This window comes from Microplitis demolitor, chromosome 1 (assembly GCF_026212275.2).
Source record: "Microplitis demolitor isolate Queensland-Clemson2020A chromosome 1, iyMicDemo2.1a, whole genome shotgun sequence".
NCBI lineage: Eukaryota > Metazoa > Arthropoda > Insecta > Hymenoptera > Braconidae > Microplitis > Microplitis demolitor.
Window position 1 is genome coordinate 4,007,219 of NC_068545.1, and position 27,940 is coordinate 4,035,158.

A 27,940-nucleotide genomic window follows, 5' to 3' on the forward strand; every position below is an offset into this window, starting at 1 on the left:
AAAAAATTTTATTAAATGTTGTAAATCTGAACGAATCTAACTAATTACTTTTTGTTGTTAAAAGATTAAATATCCACTTATTTGATTCATTAATTATTTAAAAATTGATAATTGAATCCTCATACATTAATATGAATATTAATAATAATATTTACAATATTTATTTACACTTTAAATTTACACTACTATTAATTATTTATCGAAAATAGTATGAGTTTAAATAATTTCAAATGGAATTTAATCACTTATTTAATTAATTGTTTTTTAACTGCTACTTACTCGACATTTATTTAATAATTTAATATTTTATTCAATAGTTTATCTTAATTACTAAAACTTACTTATAATAAATCTTTGATAGAGAATAAAGAAAACTTAATAAAGTACTGCATCTGTTTCGTTATCGCAATTTAAATATTATGTATATATATGTATATAAATTTACGTTTGTTTTCAGTAAAAAAAAAAAAAAATATTTTACAAGCACAGTAAAATATTAATCAGTTGATAGATTATGTGATTATTTTTTATCGAGATTTATTATTATTCATTTAAATAAATTTTTTTAGTAGATTATTATCTACGTTATTATTTGTGCCATATAATTTATATATTTTATACTTTGCAATTTATTAATTTATAATTAAATTTAAAAAATTAATACTTTGCAATTTTAAATAACTAATTACTTTTTTTTTAATAAATACATGGAAGTTTATATTTAATTATTATTTTTAAAAACTTTTAAATATTTTTTTAAACCACCATTTTTTTTAAGAAGATTTTGTAAATAAATTAATACTTTACAAGAATTAATTTTTTTTTTTGGATATTAATTTTAAAAAAATAAAATTTAAGCATTAACAAGAATTTATTCCTAATTATAAACTGTTTTTTTTTTTTTTTATTTAAAAAATATATATTAGATTTAATTAATTACTAATTAAAATTAAATTAACAAAAAATCTCCCTTTTAAGTACGGTCGTTTGTAGTTTTAAAAAAAATATTTAAAATTTAATTTATGACAAGGTATCAATAGCAAACTTTTTTTAGCGATCGTATCGATTGTCGGTAAATGAACGGGAGATTTACTTATTTTTGGGTGTGAAATTTATTTGAATGGTTTTCTTCGGAGTTTTTTTCAAAACATTCCTAGAATAGTAGAATAGAGATCATACGAACTGATTTTGGATGTGACATCACGAAAGTTTTGAGAAATAGAAGGCCTTAATTTATCTGGACTAGATTTGGGGTCAAATAATCGATAGTTAATAATATGCTTATGTAGAAAATTAAAAAACTGGGTATAATTTTTTTTTTAAATTTATCTTTGGAAAAAAAAACTAAAAATTATAAGATGTCGGCTAACTTCAGTATCATAATTTTGTAAATTTCATTTTGCGGCGTGATAATTACGCGCATTAACAAGCAGACTACAATTAAAAAAAAAAAGTAGAATCTCCAAAGTATGAAAATTTGAGTCAATAAATAAGACATAACACACTCTGTTTGTCATCTCCGGTATAGTGTAGGGGTTATCATTCCTGGTTTTCACCCAGGCGACCCGGGTTCGATTCCCGGTACCGGAATAATATTTTTTGATTTTTTTTCGGTAGTCAAAATTTATTTATTTATTTTTACAGCAACAATAATAGGATTAAATAATTATGATACTGAAGTTATTAGATTTCTATCAATTTTTTTAATTTTTTATAAAAAAATAGATCATAAAAACAAAATTTAAAAAAATTGCACCCTAAATTTTTGAAATTTTCTAAGATTTTAACAATACAGTGTTACCGTTGTAATTCTTTAAATAGTTCAAGTTAAACTTTATTATTTAACCTCGTTCATCGACAGAGTAATGTATTCCTTTTTTTTTTTTGTATAAAAGATACGAATTGGCTAAAAGAATTAAAAACTATTGATACCTTACATAGATGTTTAAAAATAATGAATTAAAAAGATCGAACAATGGGCTCTTTAAGATTAATAAAAAATTGTAAAATACAATTATTAACCAGTCTTGTGCGCTGATATTTTGTATTAATAAAAAATAAATCATGTACCTGAAGATCGTAACGTTTTTCGTACAACGAAAATTAAAAAATTTATGTTTCACAGGTTGCAAGAATATTTTATCACCACAAATTTATTTATGGATGAAAGCACAACTTTTTAAGAATATGTTTCAGTCATTTTTTTATAAATCAATTATAAAATATTTAATAAATTTTGGCGGTAAAAAACACTTTAATTTATTATGACATAATTACATCTGTTAGAGCTGAGAACCAATGGAAGCCTCGCTATTCTGTATTTTATTTTTGTTGTTATTCTGATAGGTTAGACATGGATATTTTGTCATCTATCCATGTGATGGCGCGCCAAAACCGATATAATTACGTCATGCGTTTGAATTCATATATTAATTTAAAAATGAACCGAGAAATAAATTATTATAATTTATAATACTCTTTCCTCAATTTTTCTCAACATCTTGCATTGAACTTTAAAAAAAATTTTAATTACAAAACACGCAACTTCTCTATTTTACTACTCAAGGGGTAGTTGGGATGGCTGCAGTTGATTTTTTCTTATCATTCCGTTTTTTTATTTTTGTTCTGCAAAAAAACGTTCCGATTTTCAGGTACATAAGAAATCAAGTTGAGATATATATTTGTTTGTTTGTTTTTTTCTATATTTATCAATAAATTTTTATCTATTACTCCGTAATTTAATTTTAATAATTTTTTTATTTTCATAATTAAACGGACGATATATTATTTGTATCATTGAGTTGAAATGGGAACAGATAGTGACATTTATATTAATTTTCGCACTCACTTTACTCAATCATAAATGATATTAAAAATGAGACGATTATTGCTACTTCAATGAGCATGAATTCAGGGTCATAATTTGAATTTATTCATTAATTAATTAATTTATTTATTAAGTTTTTTTTTATTTTTTATTTTTTTTTGTAAGAATATCTATTTGAACGAAGGCACAATTGACATAGGTAGCAATTGGTGACGTATACTGTCGTAAAAAAAATTTTATCCTCCAGTTACGTAAGAAAAAAAAACAAATATCAAGACATCAAGACAATTATCGTGAACCCACTTGAAAATTATTTGCAGCAGTTATTTTTTTTTTATTTTATTTTTAATTATTAAAATTTGTTATTAATTATTTAACGAGAGTATTACTACTTATATATAAATATCTATATATTTTTAGTTATTTTAACGAATAATTTAGACCAGGTGAGTTTTAAATTATTAAAAAAAGTCTTAGACTTTCTTACATGCATTTAATAAGTTGATTAATTCGGATATTTGGTGTACTCAGCCTTAAGAAAACCGAGTTTGACCTTTATGTCGTGGAACGTTGGTCTCTTCTCTGGTTGTAAATCCCATGCCTTATTATTTTACAACATGGAAACAAAAATTGCGGAATTTATAACCATTTCGTATAATTACTTTGCCTAGTTCTTTTTTTCTTACTTTATTACTTTATTTTGTTTTTTTTAAATAAAATATTTATCAGACATACCTGTTTCATGATGTCGTAAACTTCAGACGGACATCCATCCGGTGGTTCCATTTTATATCCTTTTTCTACACACTTTACAACGTCCGCTAAGGGCTGAAATGTAAAATATATTTTATGTTAAAATGTTTCTTATTTTAATAAGACCTTTTCATTTATCAAATAAATTAATTACTAGCAAATATAATACACTGTGAAAAATCGGGAGTAAATTTGAAGTGATGACAGATTTTATTATATTTCACTCGGTCACTCGGAGATCTAGGGTTTTAGAAAAATTCATTTTGCATACGAAGTAGGGAATTTTTTTTCCAGCTGAGTGATTTTGGAGTCTTCAGGATTTTATTTAAATTCACTTCTACTTAGATTTTGACTTTTAATATTTAAATAAACTCCTCTTAAGAGTGAATTTCACTTTGTACACCGGAGTTCAAAATTTAAAATAAACTCTTCTTCGGAGTGAATTTCCTCTGAACCGGAATTTAAATTTTAAAATAAACTCCCCTTTGGAATGAATTTAACTCCAAGAGAATTAAATAAATAAACAGCTATCTACTCCGCATTTACTCCGGATTTAATCTAAGTTCACTCAGCAAATTTTTTACAGTGTATTTATTAAAAAAACAACTTACTATTCTCGGATATGGTACTCGTCCAAAGGAATAAATTTCCCATAATAAAATTCCAAAACTCCACATATCTGATTTGTTTGAAAATTTCTATAATAAAAAATATATGTAAATAAATAAATAATAAAATATTTCCACTATTTGCTTTCATTAAACATTAAAGGAACCGCTACCACTAACCCTTAATGATAGAAAAAAAATTATCTAAATGTGAGCCCGAGAATCTTATAGAGATTTTAAATTAAAACAGAAGTCTTGAGTTATTTTAGTTTGTGATAAGAGCACCGGAAGTAAGTAAATTTATAGATTTAGTAAATTTAAATATTGATTTTAAAATGATAATATTTAGACTAATGGTTTAAATAAACGAAAATAGTTTAGTGAAAAGAGATAGTGGTCTATTTTAAAAAATTCAAAACTGAAAACTCTTCAAATTTTAATATTTACTATAAACGTTTTTCTAATATATTTTAAAAATTTTTATTTTATTCTAATATTTTTAACGTTTTCTGAGCTTTTGAACCGTTCAGAAAATTTCAAAAAATTTTTTCTCATCAGGTTCATTTAGAAAATTGTCAGTTGATATTTTTTATCAACTTTTTACAAAAAACTAAATCGACTCGTCTTTCTAGTCGTTAATATTAAAGAGTTAAACTCAAAGTTTTATCTAGAATTTTAAAATTCTTTATGCGGATACATTATGGTAATTTTTTTTGTATTTACACACATAATAAATAATAAAATTACATTTTGTTTTAGAGCCTCAGGTGCAGTCCATTTAATAGGTAATTTACCACCGTCAAGTGAAAAATTTTCATCACGTGCCAAACCAAAGTCTGATACTTTGGCTGAATTATCTTCAGCAACAAGAACATTTCTTGCTGCTAAATCACGATGTACGACGTGTCGAGATTCAAGATAAGCCATCCCAGCGCACGTATCACTATAAAAAGAAAAAAAAATACATGAGTAATTTTTTTTTATCTCAACCTAATGAGATTAAAAATTATAAGTACAGTCGACTACCCGTCATATGCCTGCCCGTAATAAGCCTCTTCCCTCCAATCGGCAGGTACTGAGTTCAAACAGCTTCCCACTTAACCACTTTTTTGAGTTTCGTACCAGACATCCCGTTATAAGCCTCCGTTAAAATTCTCTAAATTATAAACTAACAATAGTAACAAAATATCAAAATTAATGATGAAAATTTACTATCGATCTTTCGCGGATAATAATTTAATAAATATTAAGTTAAATATTATTTATTGTTGATAATTGTAATGATTAATTACAATTAAAGCTCCTGTTACAATTTAAAAGTTTTATTGAGCATTATGTTGATCAATAACAATTATTATTATTATTACTGTAATTAATACCGTTGTCATTATAATTTTTTCCATTAAAATTATTATTAGTGTAAAAAGATAAGTATTTATTTTAGCGCCATAAGCACTAGAAAAATCGGGATACTGACGTATGTAACAAAACGTAAATATGACGTTTAAAATGATATTAAATAAAACAGGCTTATAACGAATAGTCGAGAACAAAACTAAACGCCTGGTAGTGGAGAGACTGAAATTTCAATAAAAATTTCCCTACGTCCCCTAGACCAGGCTTATGACAGATAGTCGACTGTAAGTAACAATATTAAATTTTACTTACAAAGCAAAATTAATTTGATCTTTTTTGGTAACGTGCAACCGTCCTCTCGATCTTAAATAATCGACGAGTGATCCCTTACTCATATATTCAGTAACCAGGTACATATGTTGATTGTTAAATACGAGGCCAAGTAATTTAACCAAATTATCGTGAATAAGTGAAGTCATCAAACTAGCCTCGGCTAAAAATCTTTGTGCAGCTTCGCTGTTGTCTTTTAACATTTTAACGGCGACACGTTCGCCGCGATAAACGCCCAGCAGTACGTCGCCAAACTCACCTTTGCCAATGCACTCCCGCAATTCAAGCTCGTGAGTTTGTATCACCCATCCGGCCTCAACGAAGGCCTTCGGATCGACACAAAAATCTTGCTTGCCTTGCTTCGGCAATGGCTTTGTCAGTTGTGTACACAGGCCATCGGCATCCTCCTCGTAATGCTCGACAAGCAGGGCTAAATTTTCAAAAAATACCTCGTCGTCAATCGTCAAATGATTATTTTTATATTTAACACGGTAATGTTGTACTCGTCCAGCGTAGGATACACACAGTGTATAATCACCGGGGAAATTTGTCGACTCTCTGACTAGAAACAGACCATCTTCACGAGGTCGCAGCAAACTTTCTGCTGTTTCTCGTGAAATTTTTCCATGAAACCATCTGCAATTAATAACATATACTTATGTAATTATTAAACTAACAATTAAAATATTTATGACATTTTTTTTTCACTCAATTAAAAACAATTTATTTAATTAATGTAATTATAATTAATTTGTGCAATTAAATTTCTAAGAAAGACTTTTATTTTTTATTTTGACAAAACTATATTAGCAAAATAAATCGTAATTTTTTCAAGTTATTTATTTTTTCAAGTTGTAAATATATATCTCGTATGGAAAATATATAAGAAATAATATGTTAAAGTATAAATTTCTAATATCTTAAAAATAACTCGTTATAAATAAATAAAAAATTTTAGTTTCTCTGTAAAAAAAATGTCATGAATAAAAGTTTGACTGTTGATATAGGAGGAGGAAAAAATATGAACTTACGGCATAGCATTAAGTTTAACTTCATGTCTCGTGCTCATTGATAAGGCATTGTTGCTTGTTGGATTTATAGTTGAATTATTAGGAGTAAGGATAACCGGAGAAGATGGTACGGAATTACTCATGTGAGTGGTTGGAGGTACAACAACATTTTGAGTTGTTACAATACTACTGGAGTGTGTTGTTGTCATTATTGGTGAGACTGGATGTGGCAGCATATTTGCCCCACTGTAATTGGATGGGATTGATGGAATGGAGTGATGAATTGATTGGATCGATTGCATCGATTGGAGTGCGTTTTGCAAAAACGAATGAGCCGTTACATTTGAGGGTATTGTGTGATGATGGTGATTCTGGTTACCATCAATTTTACCCTGACGAGCTAGTGCTGATAAGTTTGGGTAACTAGCACCCGCATTGTGATAAGTTGGCATTACTGCTGCTGATTATTTTAATTAGGCCACTAATAATGACCTGAAAAATAACAAAAAAAAACATTTAAATTTTTTAATTATAAACTTTTTTTTAAATTTTATTTTCTTTCATATTATTGAGTACAAAGAGATGTTGTGTTATATATATGTATAAATTGAAGGTTGATATGATGAGAACTTATGCGTAAAGGCGGTTTATATATTTTATATATATATAATAAGAGAGTTAGTTTATGCAAGTGAGTAGGTGGTTTGATGCTCCTTTTCTCGGGTGACAAGGCGCTTGCTTGCTAATAAATATGAAAGTGGGTGAGTAATAATTCAACACAGGGAATATGTAAGCTTATTCTATGTATGACGAGGTATAAGTTTCATATTATTCTATTTCATCAGTATACAGTACACTGTATAGTAATAATTAAAGTACCTATTGTTTCAATGTAACATAGAGAGAGTATTTTCCATTTGTCATTTTATATTTATTTTGAATGATACCAGGATTCAATTTAACTCTATTTGAGTATATAAATTTATTTACTTGCTCATTTAATTTTTACGATTTTCCACACTCTTACTACAATTATTCTCTGTCTGAAGGTCATGCACACTGAGCTATATTGTCCCCTATTTATTTTATATCACACATATATGCTGTAAAAAGGAGACATGTATTAAAAGGATTAATAAAATTTAATACTTTTTTTTTAATTTAAATTTTTTACTATTGGGTATGTTGGAAAAAAGTCAATTAAATTTATGAAATTCTTGATAAATTGATTTTTTTTAAAATAAAAATACATATGCCGTAATATAAAGTAACTTTGACCCATCCCCAAGGTTTCATTTCGTAATTCAATAACTATTTTATTTATTTTAGCTTCGATTAAAATTATATGACCTCAATATTCCCGATTTTTATCTGTTTAATTTAAAAAAAAATAAAAAGTAGTCCAACAGTCACTCATTCATCAAAAGAAAAGAGTAGCCTATTTCCGTTTTTTTTAGATATCATATATATATATGTATAAAATATAATAGAATCTATTTATAACAATCAGGAGAGATCGATAAAAATATGATAATCTTAAGAGCTGAGGTTTCAAATTTAATTTCAATTATTGACATTTGATAAATATTTTTTTAATGTGATAATAAAAAAAATTTTAATTAAAAGGTGTTTATTTAAAAACAATTAATATTTTTAATTGGAATAATTTAATCACAATTTAAATTAAATAATTATTTTTCGGGCTCTGTAAAAATAAATTAAAATAATAATAATATCGAAATTTAATTAGGTCTGCGAGGTCAGTGAACTCTTGACGAATTTTTTTTTCGCCCAAACAGAACTCGGCTGTTTCAGCGAGAGAAATGTACCGGAAGTGAGAGCTACCGATTCAATAAATTTGAATACTAATTTATAGAATATTATAAAATAAAAAATAATTATCGTAAAGCAATAAGCCACCGTTTGAAATTCGTAGATATCAATAAAATTTTTTATGTTAAATTTTAATTAATTATTTTCACATGTTAAACATTCAAAAAAAGTATATACTATTGGAGTAAATCTCAAAACATACACGTGTAAGATAGATTCGGTTCAAAAAGATTCCAAAAAAGTTCGACATGTGAAACTTGTAAACTTAAGACAGATTTTTTTAAAAATATATTTTTACTACATTTTACCCTCATTCTGAAAAATTTCTCATTACAAACCAATATTCCCATAAAAATCAAAAAACATTTATAAAAAATTATAAAAAAAAGTTCCAAATTAGAGGTTTTTTAACTTTTTTGAAATTAGGGTACTACAAAAAATGTTCTATGAAATATGTTTTAAAATCGCTCTTTTTATTACTCAAAATTCTCTCTTATAAAATCTTAGATATCTAAAAAAAAAAAAAAAAAAAAAAAAAAAAAAAAAAAAACACTTTTTGTTTCACGATCAAAATTACAAAAGTTAAAAAAAAAGTTCTAATCTGTCTCAAATTTAGAAGGTCTATACGTCGAACTATTTTTGAATATTTTTAAAAAAAATTTTTTTTACACTTTAATTGATAAAAAGGTCTTTTAATCTCTTTAAACTCTTGTTAAGATTTAATCACTCAATTTCATAAAATTCTTATCACTACTCATAACTTAGTCTGATAGATAAATGAATAATTAATAATTATTTATTTAAATAACTCGTAAACTTAGTAAGCAACTAAACAATTTAAAATACTCAAATTTTTTAACCTGACATACTATTAAGCAATTAAACAAAACAAATATTCATTATAAAAAATTAATACACATGAATCTAAAAAATGTCAGTTAAAGAGATAAAATAATTTTATATATTGTGTGAATATATTTTAAAATAAATATAAGATGTATCAACAAATCTGTTTAAAATAAATAACATTTAATAATTCAAATGTAGTTTATCCTTGGCTGACATTTATGACAATCAAGTGCAATATTTTATACAAGACTGAGCACACGTTCGCAACTGATTATATTATCATTATATTTTTAAAATAATATTATTGCCTACGCAACACAATTTGAATTTACTTAAAAACATTTAACAACAACAACAATACTTTTCTTTTTATATTTTTTAAAATAAAATTACGCATACTTTTATATTGCATACAGAAATTCAAAGTTTCATTTTTTTGAGTAAAGTCCATTTTGCTCCATATTAATTAATTTTTTTTTTTTTTTTCAATATAAATAGCTGGGTCATATTTATTTATATTTATACCGAATACTAATTCGGACAGTTAAAAAAAAGTGGAACTAGTAAACAAATTTAACCCTCTTCTCTCCCCCTACGCCTGTAGTAAAAATATTTACGATGGGTAAGATACTTTAAGAAAGTTTTGACATTAAGGAAGAAATAAAAAAAATAAGAAGAAGAATAATAATAAACCACAAAAACACGTGTCAACAACACTTATGGTGTATAAATTATGCAATGGCTCATACACAATAGTATCCGTAACTTTTGAATGATTTATGATTGCAACCGTAAATTTTAAGTTTCGCTTTATTTTTCTGCTGATAAAGAAAAGTAAATTATTTATTACAGCGGTGCCAACAGTACACAAAAGAATCAAGATTTATTGAAGAAAATAATAATAATAATAATAATAATAATAATGATAAACTATTTAAAAAATGGATCTATCATAGGTTTAAAAAAAAGTAGCTATGAATAAGTAAAATTTATATTGAAAAGCAAACGTGAAGAATGCTGCGATTAAATCTTATTAACTGGAAACTATGCATTTAACTTTCATCAAAGTGCACCATCTGCGTTTGAATACTTAAGAGATAGTACAGTATATATATCTACGTATGCATATTTATGAATAATCGAGTTTTACGGTATATGTTATGAACAAACTCGCAATTCAACTCAATACAAATGACATCATCGTTTGATGTTCAAGGCCAAAACTCACGGTCATTATTTAATGCAATATATATTTTAATATGAATTCAGATAAAATTGTGTCTCCACGCATTTTCCTTTTTTTTTTTTTTTTATTAAAATTACGAGTTAACAACAAATAAAAAATTTGATTTTTTTCCTCAACCGATTTACCCATGTAAAAAAAAAAGGTCCAAAAATGTTCACTATAAACTTCAAAATTTAAAAGAAGATGAGAGTTAATCGAAACTATATATTTTACAATCTTTTAAGACAAAAGTAATAATTAAATTTGAATATATTTTGATTACTTACAAATTTTTGTAATTAGTATTTATTCAAAAAATTAATTTTGAATTTTTTTTCTTCGCTTAATCAAAGTTAAAAAATAATAGATTTTTGATTTAGAAAATATCAAACGACTTTTATTACAAAAACTTTTCGAAGTAAACGCGGAGTAAATCCGAAATAGGAGTGGATGATTTTTTGATTATTTAATTCCTCCGGAGTGAAATTGACTCCATCAGAAGTTTATTTGAACTAAAACTTTGGATCAGAATGGATGCAGATTAATGTAATATCAACATCACTCCGCTGAAAAAAAAAACTCCGTTTACCCCCTACGTGGGAGACGTGATTTTTTTTTGACTGGAACTCTGAGTGAATTCGGATTGAAATAAAATTCATTTTCATTTCTGATTTGTAATGTACCAGGTCCCAGCCCCAAACCAGTAGCCAGCCATCTCATATTAAATTATATCTATATATATTTTGAGCCAATGTTAAAGTATAGGCCCGGCTGGCTACTGATTAGGGACTGGGTAATGGTGCTTTTACCCTATATCGAGAGTATACTTTTGAATTTTTACAGGATACTGAAGTTAACCGACATCTAGTAATTTTTTTATTTTTTTCAAAACGTTAAATTGTAAAAAAATGAATATCTTAAAAAATTGCTGTAACTGTCTATTTTAGAATCATATTTTTTACAAAGTATGCAATTAAAATCGAACATTTAAATTTTAAAAAGTTAAAAATAAATTTAAAATCATCATAACATTAAATTTTGAAATTTATTATAATAAACATCTTTTATAAAAATTTTTTTTTTACATGAGTAATAATTGAGATAAAAAATTAAAATACATATCTGGTATGTCGGAAAAGATGTAAAGAAAATATAAACTACAAAACCGAAGATAATTTAAATAGCACTTGGTACGTTATTAAATATAATTATTTGTGGTATTCACCTGCTAAATGCTATTAAGCATGACCTTGTGATGCAATTGCGTACAGCGGTTATGAATCACTAATCTTTCACGATCTTCCTCTTGACATTAACAAGCGGTATCTTGTTTATTATAAATTATTTACAATTTAAGAGCTAACGTTTAGTTCATCTTTGCCTATTAAATTATCTAACTCTATTCATTATTTAATTAAAATAAAAAAATTCAAACGGAATTTAAATTTCATAAAATTTTGTTATGAAACTAAAATTATAATCATTAATTAAAATAATAATTGATTACTTTCAGTAAAAATATTTCTAAATTAACTTGAGTTGTTGAAAAAAAATAATTATTATTTACTCAAATAATTATATTCATACTAAATATGTTAATATTTAAATTATTGTGTTAAGTAATGTGTGATAATTGACTTAAAACCTTGAATGAGTTTGAATAAACCAACAAAACTGGCGCATCAAGTTCTTTTCCTCATAATTAATTTTTTTAAAAATATTTCGTGTCGTAATACTTAATTTAAAAAATATGGTATATATAACTTTATTTGATGTATGAATTTATTATTAACTCCAAAAATTATTTATTCAAATCATTTGTGAATAAAAAATTTCAAAAAAAAAAAAAAAAAAAAAAATAGAAACCCGCAAGAAAAGTCCACACTAGTCTAAAATTTTTCACACTTCTTTTTATTGTGTAAGAATATATTACCCGTGTAAAGAAATTTGTTCCAAAAAAGTTTCAAAAACGTGGGTGACAGTAAACTTCCGAAATTGAGACAATTTCGAATTTTAAGTTGAACATTTTTGGAACTTTGAAAAAATTAGAATGAACCATTTTCATCTGGTGAAGGTTTTTCCTGCACCTTTTTTTAAATTTTTCGAGCAAAAATAATTTAATTTAACAATTTTTTAGGTTTCAAGAACATTAAAAAAAAGAACTAGGAAATATGAACATTTTCGACTCTTCCCAGAGTTATTCAGATATGAGGCAGAAAAATAAAAATGATTTAACAATATTTATGAAAATTTATTGACTTGTATTAGAACTTTTTGGGTAGGTTAGTTTTTTTTTTTCACTTTTCATACTCGTTAAAAATAGACCAAAAATTGGAACTAATTCTGAACTTACAAAATTGTGAATTTCAATCACTTTTGCTTAAAAAATTTCAAAAAAAAAATTCACACTAGTAAAAAATTTTTCACACTTTGAATTATTTTAAAGTTACAAAAATGTTCAACTGAAAGTCCAAAATTGTCTCAATTTCAAAAGTTTAGCTAGGAACATTTTTGGAACGAATTTTTTTTTTACACGGATAAAAATATAATTTCTGATTAATATACAACAGGAATGCAAAAAACTATTCATTAAAGACAAAAAAAAATATAATAAAGTAGCTTCCTTAGATACTACTAATTTAAATTGACAGATTTTCTCATTATCATATTAAAACATAAATTACTAAGTGTAGGATGAACCGCCTATCATTACGACCAACACGCAAAGGGTTTCAATGATGATATCTTGATGCTCAGTAATTTGTTGAGAAAAAAAAATAATAATAATCTCAGCTACTTCTTAGCTACTTCTACCTCCCTCCATATCAACAAACTGTCATTCATTCATCAGTTATAATAATTTATGTATAAGACGGGTAATAGAGAAGTGTAGATATTTAACAGTAAATTATTAACTGTACCATGACCTAACGTATTCCATCTGCTGCCAGACAAAACAGAATACCGACATTTATATATTTTTTTTTTTCTAGTCATAACTGCCACACATGCTGCAGTTATACATAACTATCATGTTGATGTGTACTTTCGAGACAGTCAGTATGAAAAGAATAGTCTAGATTTTTTGCGAGCTTGTAGAATAATACTAGTGAAGTGAAAGTATCTCCATCAAAGTATCATCCATCTTTTATTACTATTATTATTATTTTTTTTTTCTATTATAAAAAATTTCATGAATAAAAATATAGAAAACTGGTGACTTAAAAAGTACAGAAATATTTTTTATTAATGAAAATATTAATATAATATAAATAAAAAGGTATGAATTATTTTACTGTGTGAAAATTTCTCTATGGCTTTCATTGGAGTATAAAATGAAATTTAAATAAAAAAATAAAAAAGTTTCCGTGTAATAAAGTAATGAAATTTTTAGCAAGTACATGGTAAATTAACATGCCGGAAACTCCCGTGACTAATTAATCAGAAAAGAATATCCGGTGTATCGAGACATATTAAATAAATCTACGGAGTAGAACGGTTTGTTATGGTGTGTTGTTAAATTCTCTAACGATCAGTGAAGGTTATCAACCGACGCGTTATGATGATGTGTTATAGTCTTTAACAGTGTAATGAACACACCGATCAACGTGTTAGAGAGTGCAAGGACTCGTTACGCTTAATACATAATACTGAGATCACTTTTTTTTTATTTAAATAAACACTGACTCAATTTATTAAATTGCTCTTTTTTATTTTTATTAAAAAAAACAAATATTAAATTTATCTTTTATTCATTTTCAAAAAAATTCACACTGTAAAAAAAGTGGTGTTAAAATGAAATAACACCAATGTAGGCGGTGTAATTTGGCGGTGTTAAATAGGTGTAAATAAAATTTTACGTATAAAAATTAGAAAAAAAAATGTATTACATTTAAAAAATATTCACAAAGTTAAATATTTTCAACACGGAAAAATATTTTAACACCGGGAAATTTTAACACTTACACTGACCTGGACTTATCCCGGTTTTTTTTACAGTGTACATTTAAATTAATAATTTATTTATTACTGCAAACTCTCTATTTTATGACACGAAATGTTTAAACTTTCATTTTAAAATTTCTATTTTAAAAAATGATATATATATATATATATATATATATATATATATATATATATATATATATATATATATATATATATATATTATATAAGTACACGTGATACTAAAAATAAATAATAAATTTTAATTTGTTTAATTAAAAATAAAAGTACATGAGTCTACAATATAATTGATCAGTACTGGTGCTTTGAAATAAGAAAAGAAAGAAAAAAAGTAAACGTTTTAAAAGTGACGTTATAGAAAAATGAGAAAGAAACGTAGTAATCAGCACGTCAAAAGTATTCGCAAGAATTCAGTTAGGTGTGCAAGCGGGCATGGCGGTCTCACCGTCGTTCTGGTGAACGCTCCTCGTGGATACAAACTTTACGGAGGCGGTGGATAGACTTAACTTACATTAACGCAAATCAAGTTAAAGACAGACAAGCCATCAAGGCAACAAGTTAAGACGCAGATACAGTTTAAGTTAATATACTTGCAACAAATTGTGAATTTAATGCTCAGTTGCATACAAGACATGCATTTACCGTCAACTGTATCATTTTCACGTTCCCAATGCTCAAGACATTATTCTCTTGTGATAAGTATCACTTGTCCTGATGCATGCAGATTAAATGTCTATCATTATCTATTTCAAGTAGCTAATCGACAATTGACATGTACTTTTACTCCACTGTTCGAAATTTCTTTCGATTTTTAAAGATGATTGTCATGCACAGAAAAAAAAGATATCTTGAGCCAAGAAAATATTATGGAAGACAAACGTTTTCGGAAACCAAGTTAAGATTTTTTTTTCTGTGTGGAACTTTGATTAAATTTATTACTTTTATATGAATATTGATTTTTCTGTACCTGAAAATCAGAAGGTTTTCATCGAACGAAAATAAAAAGTAAAAAATAATGTACCGGAAGATTGAAACGTTTTTCGCTCAGCGGAAATGAAAAAAATTTAGTAATTTGACTGCTTAAAGGGTAGCTCCGGAGGTTGGGGTGGCCTGTAATTTTCGGCTGATTACTAGTACTTATGTGAAACACTTCAGAAATCTTGATTCAGTAAATTTTTTATCTTTCATTTCGTTTTTTTTATTTTCGTTCCGCGAAAAACGTTCCGATCTTGAGGTACATAAATAATCTACTGGATCTAGGTTTCTGAAATGTTTCGCATAAGTGCTAGTATGCTAACCCAAAATTACAGGCCACCCTTAACCTCCGGAACTACCCTTAAGCAGTCAAATTACTAAATTTTTTTCATTTCCGCTGAGCGAAAAACGTTCCAATCTTCAAGTACATAATTCATTCACATAAATAAAAAAATTAAAGCAGAATCTTTCAAGAAAGTACAATAAAACTTAAAAATACACTACTAACTTTTTTTTTTTAAAAAAACTTAATTACTTTTTGATAACTACGAGTTTATTAAAATCTTGCTACGAAATTTCTCATATTTAAAAACTAATTATACATAAAAAAAAAAAAATTCAATTAAAATTACGGGTTCTTAAATATCGTCCAGCTTTAAAATAAATATTATTTTAAATTAATTACTTATGGACAATGAAAAAAACAATTATTTAAATTAAATAAAATGAAAAGCATTGTTATTATAGTTTTTGATATTTATCACTGGGAAACTAAAAGTTATAAGAAATAAAACATAAATAAGTTAATTTATATTTTGTATTTCTGACTGCTTTGAACTTGTTAATAACTTCAAGTAATTTGCTCAAAGGTTTAAAAAAAAATTTTGAAGAATATTCTAAATTAAGAATGCATTAAGTTTATTTTCACGTTTTTACGTAATAATCAACTGCTGATAGTGCGATATTTGTGTCATTAAACTGACACAGCTTTTTTAGACAGACAAGGGACGTCTTATAAATTTCTATCTTATTAAAAAAAAAAATATGATATTAAGTAGTATAAGATAGATGATTCAAGTGCATAGCCTTAAGCATATATGTCATCTCTTTAAAGTTTCTTTTTTCATGTCAACGAGTCTCAGAAAGCCGCTTTGGTGGCTGCTTCCGGGCATGAAAAGTAGGCGGAATGGTATGGAAAGGAAAATGGGTGCTTGATGGCGCCCACTTTAAATGTGTTGAGGTATTAAATATATATATATATATATATATATATATATATATATATATATATATATATATACATTTATATCTACATCTGAAGTAGAATTATTAAAACAGTGAAAGCATTATATGCATTGCTTTTCATCATCATCATCATCATCACCATCATTCATCATAATCATAAACTTCTCAAGTATTACAAGCTTATACTTTATTGGGCATGTTTTTTACTATGCAATATCCACGCGGAGAGAAATGTCTTGCTATATTACTATGCGCCGCGAAAAGTAATGTAGTTATTTCTTTACCGTATATTTAATCCACGTCGAAGATCAGAGCATTTTTCGCGGAATAAAAGTAAAAAAACGAAGTGAAAAGTAAAAAATCTACTCGATCTAGATTTCTGAAATATTTCACACATCAACCGAAAATTGCAGGCCACCCCCAACTACCCTTTAAGTGATCTTAGTCAAATTACATAAATTTTTTTCCATTTTCATTGCGCGAAAAACGTTCTGATCTTCAAGTACATGTCAAGTACTTGCTTTCAAGTATTTCTTGCTTTTATTTTCAGTAAAATCAACATTGGTGTACTGTAGTTAAGCCTATGCAGCATAGTAATGGTTACATTGCGGCAACGCATATTACGCTCTCATACAAGGAAAAAAAATCGTAGTTACAACAGCAGCTGTAGTTGAGGTTACTACAGATTGGAGTAAAGAAATGCCAACGCCAACTTGGAATAACCCCAACCACACTTGTAGTAGTCAATACTATTTATGTAGTATCCTTTACTACATATTAGAGTACTCGCAACTACAAATGTTTTACTACAATATTGTGCTTAGAAGAACTACAACTTTTACCGTGTAGCGTACGAATTACTTTACTGTTAAAACGTTACTGTGCAGCAATGTAATCATTACTAAGACCGTAAAGTAATACCAGTTATACTTTTTAAATCGCATAGGAATATTTACTTGAAATTTCTCTCCGTGCATTTTACTAGTATTTCAATATCGATAACATAATAATAGTAATTATTATTATTATTTTTATCCTGCTTTATTGTATTGAACTAATTATATGCTTTACCTAGTTCCTTGATTCACATGCCATCTTTTTTTGTTGCGTTATTCCCTGAAAAAAAAAAAGTATAAGTAATTATTATTCAATAAAGTAATTAAATAAATTTTTTTAACAGACACAAGACCGTTGAAAAATTATTTTTAAGTGCACGGAAATAATTTCGAAGCTAAAAAAATTATCGGTATATTTAAAAATATAAAACTTAAATAAATTATGTAAATGAATGTTAGACAATAAATTTCGCTACGGAAGTCTTTTACGCTGCTGTTACTTGTTGTCGACAGCACGTTTCCTTTCTTCCTCTTTGCGTACAAATACATATATATACATATATATTTTTTTTAATACCTTAGGACAATTAAACAGCTAACAACAACATCAAGTAACTCGAGCAACACGTCCGTTAGTCACGTAATTAGTGATTCGCTAATTATCTGCATTCGCACGCAACATTTTTTTTTCTAAGGGACGAGACACAAGGGATCGATGATCTAATTTTTCATGATTGTTATCATACTTGTGTTATATATATATTAAGTAAAAATGGAATTTATATAAATTAACAAGTATACGTATGTAAGTCAACTTCAAGGACTTTCATTCTCTTTCAATTGCTCAATTTCCCAGGATAGGACTTTTGTTTGCTAAAGTTATTATTTAATTTGCAATTATATAAAAAAAAATATATATTTATTATATGGTAGCAATTAAAAAATAAATCACGTTATACATTTTTAAAATTTTTTAGACTTATATTGACAATGTGAGAAATTGACTTGTAAGAAATCTCTCAAGTTTAATTATTGCGAGGATTTAAAAAAAAAGTAATAATAATAAATAAAATATTGTCCAAGAAAGACAAGTTGAAGATTATTTTAAGCGACCAAGACACAACCTGATATATATGTCTCGTTCTCACATTATTTATCTGCTTGTATTTAATGCCCCCACGTTAATTCGTGATGAACACGACGGATACACTCGTTTCCCGGCGAATACGAATGCCTTTAATGCATTCTATTCTATGTTTAGTTTAGTTGTACCGTAAAGTATAACGTACCAGGTTAAGTAAATCTATGAAATAACTTTTAGATATAAAATAAAAAAATATTTTCAATACGGAGAAGAGGAAAATTATTCAAGTAGGAAGGTTTAATTCATGTTCCATGTCTCACTCACTCACTCTCTATCCTTCTTTCTTTATCTCTTTATATAAATATATATAAAATACACATAACAAGGAATGTCGTTCATATGTCGTACTGAACATGCGGTGTACTAAAAATCTAACTTATAAGTTATAACCAAGATATCGTTAATAGAAAATATATATTTTATACTGACTATAACTTTATTGAACGTGATCATATCCGATGGTTTATAATTTGAGGCTTCAATTAGAAAATAAGAATAATTGTTAATTAATATCAAGCAATTATTTAATTTAGTAAGTAATGAACCATCAATTTCATTTTTTACAGTGTAATATGGTAAAAAAAAAATGTTGTACTCTTTTGCGATTTTCAACGATACCTTTGATTAGAACACGGCCTTCCTTATGAGATCTGTAAGACAATTTATATAAAATAGTTGTTCTTAATGAGGGTATCTTAGAATTATTACTTTCTAGATTGTGAAATCGCTTTTGAATGAGGAGAAAAATTAAGGTAGAATATTTTATCTTACTATTAACCCCTCAATAAGCATTTGGGGTGAAATGAGACACTCATATACTTTAAATGCCCAGTATCTCGCGTCACCTATTTAAGATTTAATATTAAGGGAGTGTCTATGGGTTCATTTTATTTTATTTTTCAATTAGTACTGGAAAAAATAAAAAAATTTATATTTTATACCGACTTCGAGATATTATATACTTAATATATTTTTATAACTTTATTGAACGTCATCTTTATCCGATAATTTATTATTTAAAAATTCAATTAAAAAATTAAAATAATTGTTAATTATTTTTAATTAAACTAACTAATTATTTTTAATTAATATCAAGCAATTATTTAATTTAGCAAGTAATTAATACGTCAATAATTATTTAAACTGATAGATCAATCGATAAATTAATAATTTAAGTGACAGTTAAAATTTTTTAACAAATTTAATAAAATAATAGAAGATATTTAATAGGTCGATACAATACTGTGCTATTACTATTTATTAATTATTGTTACAGTAATGGATCGTAATATGAGACATCATATCGGAGAATAGTCAAAACAAAACTTATAACAAAGCAAATTAAAATTATACAATACAACTGTAAGTCATACGTGTGTTATTTAAAACTAGATTAAATGAAATAATAACAATAAAATACAGGAGATCTAGTGTAGTGTTTTTTTTTAATATAACCCGCAGTAATTATAAACCATCACAGTAAGTGTAATTGCAATTCAAGGATAAATTTATTTACTTTGCCAAGATAAACAAAAACTATTTATAATTTAACACAAAATTACCAAGGACTTTGTTTTAAATAGCTGAAATTAAATGATAACAATTTGATAAATCATTCAAATTTCTCGTCTTCAAAAATTAAAACAACCTTATTTTATTTTTATCATTTAGTTTAATTTAAAATTATAAAGATACAACTCAAATGTCATTTAATCGATTAAATGTCCGCATGTCATTTTGACAGAGACGTCAAATTAATTGTCTGTAAATATATTTATAATTACGATTTGAATATATAGTAAATTAGTAAAGCAACACAGCAACGCTGATAAAATTAACTTAAAATGCAATGCGGTATTTTATATAAAAAAAAAAATAATAAAAAAATTTTTTAAGGAAGTCACGCTACTTCCCGGAAGACATACAGATTAGATGGCTAGGATAAGAATTAGAAAAGGTAAGAAATTTATTTATTTATAATAAATATAAATAAGTCCGATTAAATTTTATTCAAACTCAAATGCAATTTAAATTATTTATCTCATGTTATTTATTCAAATATGATAATTGGAATGCAGCAATGGAATTTATAGACAGGCGAGCGCCACGTAAAAAATAAAATAAAAAACAATAAAAAAAAGAATTAACAAAAAAAAAAAGAAAAAAATAACACCTTCACTTACTCGTGTGTGGAAAGTATCGAGTTATTATTATTTATTACAGTATAATAAAGTCTTGATATAATAAAACACTGTCACAATTATCACTGTTATTTATTAATCACAAAATATATTTGAGGAAGAACGACACAAACAATATAACACATTGGTAAACGTTAACAACGTCACACTCATTATTGTAGTTTGGCAGCCATTTTGCTACATTGAGAAACAGAGAGCGAAAAGTTTTTATATCCAGCAACCACCTAACAGAGATAGACTCTGGGAGAGCCGACTCCAGCCGAATGACCCGACGACGAAAAACGAAATACGACGATGTGGGGCAGGGGCACACACACTAATCGCGGTTTTCTCAACTAAAAGTAGGGGATAACACGAAATATACTCGACATTCCACCGAATATGCACGAACACTTACGAGTATTGACGGAAAATTTTAATTTTTATGAAACTGAAGTTAGCTGACATATAATAATTTTTGGATTTTTTTTTAAATTATAAACTAAAAAAAAAAAAATATTTTAAAAAATTACACTTATAGTCTTTTAAATTTTCTACAGATGCAAATTTTTAGTTTTTTTTTTTATCTTCAAATTTAATTGCTAAAAAACAAATCCAAATTTTAAAATTGTCTGCTAACTTCAGGATCGTTAATTTTTTGGTTTTCCAGTAAAAAAAAATTAGTGCGTGTAAATAATTATAAAGTTTATGGACAATTAACAATTTTTGGATATTATTAAATGAGTGTAAATTTTTGAGTGTAAATGTAGCTGCCAATTTAAAATTTTAAAAATTTTGAATGAGTGTCAATGTAGCAGATGTGAGGCAAATTTTAAATTACAAATAAATGAATAAAATAATTACAAATATAAAAATTTAAATAATGTACATACTAATTTTCAAACTTTATAAATGAGCATTTTTTAAATTTTATTTGATTTACATTGAAGTCACTTAACTTTAAATTTTTAAAATTGACAACTGTCAGCTACATTCACAGCCATTTGTTTTCATTGATTTTTAATTAAAGTAATGCTTAATTATTATAAATTTTAAAACATACCTTTATTATCAAATTATTTCAGATTAAACTGGTATCCTATATACCCGCGGAACTTACAGATTATTGTAATAATTTATTATGGACTTTGCTATTTATATTTCTAACCAGGTACGAAAATTCAAATTCATTGTTACTGACAAGCATAATTATTTACAAGTTATGATAAAAAATTTAAATATTATACTTGACTTGCCAACAAATTCATATTTATTATTTACCAAGTAACGAAACACAGAATCACATGAACAAAACAAAATTTTTCATACCTTTACCATCAGTTAAAGATAATGTAGGAATTTTAATGAGAGACAGGAGATGGCAGTGTTAGTCCATAAAAAAGCGGTTTATTTATATTTAGGGTAAAAGTAGTATTTGTGCATGGACACTACTCTATTTTTGAAGTCAGCAATCCTGCCTTCCATCAAGATTACTCCGAGTTCATCGAGGAATATAAGAAACTCCAGCATCTGCAATGATCCCAAAAAATTCCGATTGAATGTTTGCTTCCAATTGAATCTAATAGAAATCTGAGTTTCAATCAGATTCAATCGGAGTTTTTAATCGAGGAGGATTACCAGCCTTTAAAAACTGAAACCACAACTCTTGTATCCTTTGATTCAAGTAAAAAAAATCTTGAAAACAATTGACCTTATAAGCTAGCTATGAAAAATGAAAGCTTATATTTTTATGTTTAAAAATTAATAATTTTATTTAAAATTTTTATCAATTTACAAAAACTTTACATGTTTATATATTATTCTAAAAAATATTAAAATACATATTTTATAAAATAAAAACCTGAAATATAATAATATTGATAATAATTTTATCAAGTAATTATATAACAAGAATGTTTTCTTTATTTGCTCATTCGAAGACTTGAATTACAATGAGATGATTAAATAGTTCATTAATAATTTAAAAATACGAAATAAATTCAATCAAAAATCAGTGAACTGAGGTTTACAAAATGTTATATATTTAGTCTAAGCGATGCTTAAATTTAAACATTAATTGGTATTAATGTTTCAGAATAATAGATAAAATATAAATACGACCCAATAAATATTTACAATAATAATAATTACATTTTTTTAAATTGATTATCAATAAAACAAACTTAAGCAAAGTAAAGTCAATTGATACTATTAAAGTATCTTACAAACAAACAGTAATTTTTTCTCGATTTCTTTTCTATTACAATTCATTTTTATTTTTTTTTTATACTTTTACTTTTAAAAAATTTAAAACAATAATTCATATCTTTGATTAATTATTGTCCAAGTAGCACACTTGCCTTTGTGACATCTAAAAAGACATCAGTTTTTAGACTGTTTTTTAACATCGATAACCTTGATTAAGAAAAATGATTTAACCCATTCTAGCATGTTAAGTGTGTCTATATATCAGTCGATTTAAATAGTTTTGAAATATTAAAAAGTGTTTTGAATTTTTTACAGAAATTTTTCTTAATTAGAGAAGGCACAAAAATTTTGACAAAACGATCAGAAATTTGTCACCGAAAAAATATCTACTTAAAAGACTTGACACAAGTGACGGCAAAAATGACATAACAAATAGCGGTAAAATAAGTCATCTAAACGATCTTTTAATTAACTTCTTTTTTAAGACAGAAACAGCAACATAAATTTTCTATGTCTCTTAGGATCAACATCCACATGTCTTATTTATACCAAGATAAGTTTATAATACTAATAAGATGACTCTGACATTCATGCCGAGCGGGTTGGGTATTTGTACTCTCGAGCATATCTATATGAAGTAATTCATAAAACATTTCTATGCATAAACAAAAAACTTTTGTTTTTCGGAATAAAAAATAATAAATTATAAAATTTATAAAGTACCAGATCTTCGGTTTTTTAATATTTGAATAATCTCACGAATTTCTTCAGTGCTACTTTCAAATTTATTGGTATCTGAAGTAGTAGAAACTCGACTGGCACTTATCAGTGCTTGTAAGTCATCATTATTGAGATAACTCATAATTTCATCGATACAATTATAAGGTAAAAGCTTGCAGATAAAATTTTGAACACTGTTTTCCGTATCCTGGTCCAATATATTTCTTCTTTCCAAACCTTTGTCAATTCGATTTCTTATAAAGTCATGATAAATATGAAACTTTACCATATATTTAGATGTCTGTAACTTTTGAATTATACTGTCGCTCATGATTCGCGCTAATCGATGAGTTGATTTCCTTAAAATCTTATAAAATGTTAAACTAGTATCATGAATGTAAGTTTGCTTTAATAACTGAGCTTCTTTATCACACCTTTTCTGAAATTCAGCGATACTCGTTTTCTTTACTATTTCGGGAGTTTTTGGTGCTGAATAGGCCCAGCCGATTAAATCCATATATTTTTTAAATGACTGTAAATTTTCTTCACAAACGTATATATCAATATTTTTTAATTTAATCATATGCTCGATAAGGGTGTGAGCATTTTTACGATACTCCCGGGAGATGCTTAAAACATCTCTTGTACGAAATTGAGGAGCCAAAGTATGACCACATTGTTTACAATATGAAGTCATAGCTTCTATAACACAGTCTAAAGCTGTTTGATTTTTTTTACATCTAATATTGATATCTGCTCCATAATTTAACAATAAGGAGATCAAGTCTTCCTGGTAATATGCAACAATATGTAAAGCAGTTTTGCCTTGGGATTTATCTATGACATTAATGTCTGCTCCAGATTTTAAAAGGAGTTTCATAAATTCTAATTTCCATGTGAAATTTCTTTTAGCAACAATTAGTAGTGGTGTTAATCCATTTATATCAGTACTGTTAGGATCAGCGTTGTACTTTAATAATTCCTTTATTGTACTCGTTGAGTCACAATTGTCTGCTGCATAATGAAGTGCCGTCATTTCCTTGCGATCTTTTGCATCAACCTCGGCATTGTGTTTTAAAAGACATTTAACAACTGTATCAGATCCAAATTTAGCAGCTAAATGCAATGGTGTACAACCATCTTTATTAGTAGCATTAACATTTAAATTTCGTTTCAATAACATTTCAACAATTGATGATGATTTATTTCTAGCTGCATGATACAGTAAACATTGAGATTTAGGATCTTTGAAATCAACACTTTTACCATTTAGTAAAAATTCTTCAACAAGTTCTGGTCTTTCCTGTAGGATAGAATATTCAAGAGGAGTAATACCAGACTTATCAGTATCATCAACAGAAGCTCCTGCATCGATAAGAAGTTTTGCGATTGGCCGAAAACTACATAAAGTTATTGATATTTGACTTTTTGCTATAAAATGTAAAGGTGACAAACCCAAATTATTTTTTTCGTTGACATCAATACCTCTATTTATTAATATTTTTATAATTTCTACCCATTTGTTATGTAAAACAACATAGTTTTCAGAATTTTCATTGTTATTCCATTTGAAATTATAATGAATCTGGTCCATAATTGAATATATACTTTCAAAAATATTAAATAGAATATCATTGCGGCCAAAATTATTTTTTAAAAGTATATCAGCTTTTTCAATTAATGCTGCAACCAGATCTGGGTGACCATATTTACAAGCCACTGCGAAAAGTGTATTACCATCTGAATCTGTTACATTTGGATCAATATCGTATTCCAAAAGATCTTCAACAATACATGAAAAGTTTTTTTTCAAAGCATTGTGAAGAAACACGGAATTTTTAGCATTTTCCGGGTCATTTGTAAATTTTGCATCAACAAGAATCTTAACTATTTTAACATAATCATAGCGATCACCCATTACAGCAATTGTTAATAATTTAATATTATCAGGATGTGAATTTATGTTGGAGTTTATATTTTTTTTAACAATTTTTTCAACAGTGTCTGAATAACCTCGTTCTACAGCAATACGTAACATGGATGGTCCATCATAAGGTTTGCCGGCATTTAGTTTTTCAATTTGATTAGTAAGTAAATTAAAAATTTTATCGTTTCCATTTTTAGCAGCAGCGACAAAAGGATTAAAATTATTTATATTTGTATTATCAATTTTAACACCAGCATTTATCAAAAGTACAACAATATCCTCTTGATTTGATTCAACAGCACAATAAAGTGGTGTATGACCTACTGAGTTTCTAGCTTCAACATTCGCACCCAGACCCAATAGAAACCAAATTATTTCTAGATCTTTATGTTTTATAGCCAAGTGAAGAGGCGTTTCGGTCAGTCGTATCGAATTACTGTTAACTTGAGCTCCGAATCTTAATAAAAGTTTTGCTATACCACGGGTATGTCGATTTTCTAAAGAATTACAAAGTAAACTAAACCCACACTCATCATATAGAGCTCCAGCACATTTTTCCTGCAGCTTAATAAGCAACTTTCGTACTTGGTATTCATTTGCTTTGTTAATTGCTTCTGATAATTCAGATATTATCAGACTCGGTTTCAACCGCAGTCTCATTTTTTTTAAACGGGTGTTTACTGTTTATTCTAGAAAAAATTTAAATAGTCTAAACTTTTAAAATTATCTTTTATTTATATTTATTTCATGATACTGAAGTTAGCCGACGACTAATAATTTTTGGATTTTTATCAAAACGATCATAAAAAAAAATATAGCAAAAATTGCACTTACAGTTTTTTAAATTTTCTACATATGCATATTTTAGTTTTTTTTTTTCTTGTAATTATTAATCGTCTGCAAACTTCAGGATCGTGTTATTTTAAAATAATATGATTTATAATTACCTTATAATTTTGAATGCAAAGCTTCGATACCACGTGGAATATTTTTTTTATATTCTCAGTGGCTCCGGCTTCGTCCTAAAAGAACCACCTGCCAAAACTTATATTATTAACGCAAAAAATTAGATCTTATGGGTTACGATCACCGACTAAATAACACGTGTAATATGATTTTAAGTCCGAAGGTATGAATAAATATCAGCTATAAAGTGCACACCTTAAATGCTTATGTTTAAATTCAAAAATAAAATATTTATTTCCTGATTTCGTTGTTCTTTCCTTTATTTATTTGTACAATAGAATATAATTGATATTTCTCTAAGGTTTTAATAAAAAATCATCCGAGATCTTGGCACGCGAAAAGAAAAAAAATGTATGATAAAAAGCTAACCTTTCAATAAAATGGCGTAGATCAATCGCGCCTGTAGTTACCGGAAATTCTATTCTATCGACCGGAAAAGCAATCGGGGTAGAGGGGATTGGAGTACTCCAAACATTTTATAACAACATACTTTTGTATTTGTAAATACAGTTGAGCATTATTTTGAATTTTTTTTCACCGTTTTTGAAAAATTTTGTTTTTATAGGAAAATAATATGAAATCAATTTAATTTTTGTCTTAATACACTAGCGTACATTTTCTGGGCGCATGCGCATGCATGTCGCTTTTCATGTATTTATTTTAACGTATATTTTTCCGTAGTTTGCATGTATTTTTTCAGTTTCGACCAATCACGTCAAGAATAATTCGCCTTCACATATATTTCATCTAAATTTTATTGCAGGAGGATTACAGGAGGATCAAATTGCAATAAAAGTACTCCCTGTGTAGATTACTTCAGATGTATGTCAATAATTAACTGTAAAATATTTAAAATTTTTGAAATTAAATTAACTTTCAATAATTTTTTGATCTATTATTTTAAGCAATATATTATTGCTATATTCAAAATATCTTGTTTGGAATTAAAAATAATTTAAATTTTGCAGAGTCCTTCAAACTT

The 27,940-nt window shown here is 26.6% G+C and overlaps 3 protein-coding genes, 1 long non-coding RNA gene and 1 other non-coding gene across 9 annotated transcripts in view; 2 read left to right on the top strand and 3 right to left on the bottom strand.

Annotated features, from left to right (window-relative positions):
- LOC103575024 (uncharacterized) overlaps positions 1-2,130 on the bottom strand; it is a 14,308-nt gene extending 12,178 nt beyond the window's left edge. Inside the window, exon 1 of the mRNA XM_053742833.1 lies at positions 2,071-2,130. The gene's annotated coding sequence lies outside the window, so the exon portion shown is untranslated. The remainder of the gene's footprint in view (positions 1-2,070) is intronic.
- On the bottom strand, positions 598-21,566 carry LOC106693089 (tyrosine-protein kinase CSK). 3 transcript variants are annotated; one of them, XM_053742734.1, is made up of 8 exons: positions 21,141-21,566; positions 18,049-18,093; positions 6,906-7,376; positions 5,857-6,510; positions 4,936-5,131; positions 4,192-4,278; positions 3,563-3,655; positions 599-3,428 (listed from the first exon to the last, which is right to left on the bottom strand). In XM_053742734.1, the coding sequence occupies exons 3-8, from the start codon at positions 7,334-7,336 to the stop codon at positions 3,333-3,335; spliced, it is 1,557 nt and encodes a 518-aa protein (XP_053598709.1). In that variant the 5' UTR covers positions 7,337-7,376; positions 18,049-18,093; positions 21,141-21,566; the 3' UTR covers positions 599-3,332. The 3 variants fall into 3 exon arrangements, with proteins under 3 accessions (XP_053598711.1, XP_053598709.1, XP_053598710.1); XM_053742735.1 differs by having other exon boundaries at positions 21,131-21,566; XM_053742736.1 differs by lacking the exons at positions 18,049-18,093; positions 21,141-21,566 and having other exon boundaries at positions 598-3,428; positions 6,906-7,339.
- Trnae-uuc (transfer RNA glutamic acid (anticodon UUC)) lies at positions 1,519-1,590 on the top strand. The gene has a single exon. It is a non-coding gene; the product is annotated as a tRNA-Glu (tRNA).
- LOC103575023 (uncharacterized) lies at positions 20,201-23,071 on the top strand. 2 transcript variants are annotated; one of them, XR_549281.2, is made up of 4 exons: positions 20,201-20,436; positions 20,854-20,914; positions 22,223-22,308; positions 22,559-23,071. It is a non-coding gene; the product is annotated as an uncharacterized LOC103575023 (long non-coding RNA). The 2 variants fall into 2 exon arrangements; XR_008404476.1 differs by having other exon boundaries at positions 22,223-23,071.
- LOC103575021 (ankyrin-3) lies at positions 23,064-27,352 on the bottom strand. 2 transcript variants are annotated; one of them, XM_008554626.2, is made up of 2 exons: positions 26,940-27,352; positions 23,064-26,681 (listed from the first exon to the last, which is right to left on the bottom strand). In XM_008554626.2, exon 2 carries the CDS (start codon positions 26,650-26,652, stop codon positions 24,058-24,060), a length of 2,595 nt encoding a protein of 864 aa, XP_008552848.1. In that variant the 5' UTR covers positions 26,653-26,681; positions 26,940-27,352; the 3' UTR covers positions 23,064-24,057. The 2 variants fall into 2 exon arrangements, with proteins under 2 accessions (XP_008552848.1, XP_053598708.1); XM_053742733.1 differs by having other exon boundaries at positions 23,064-26,701.
- Between the last annotated feature and the right edge of the window lie 588 nt (positions 27,353-27,940).

Bases quoted from the DNA above. Each gene is read 5' to 3' on its own strand.
- LOC106693089 (XM_053742736.1), bottom strand. From the start codon at position 7,336: ATGCCAACTTATCACAATGCGGGTGCTAGTTACCCAAACTTATCAGCA. The intron at 6,511-6,905 runs GTAAGTTCATAT...TATTAATTGCAG, and splicing joins GTTAAACTTAATGCTATGCC to ATGGTTTCATGGAAAAATTT. The intron at 5,132-5,856 runs GTAAGTAAAATT...TTCTTTTTATAG, and splicing joins GATCAAATTAATTTTGCTTT to TGATACGTGCGCTGGGATGG.
- LOC103575021 (XM_008554626.2), bottom strand. From the start codon at position 26,652: ATGAGACTGCGGTTGAAACCGAGTCTGATAATATCTGAATTATCAGAA.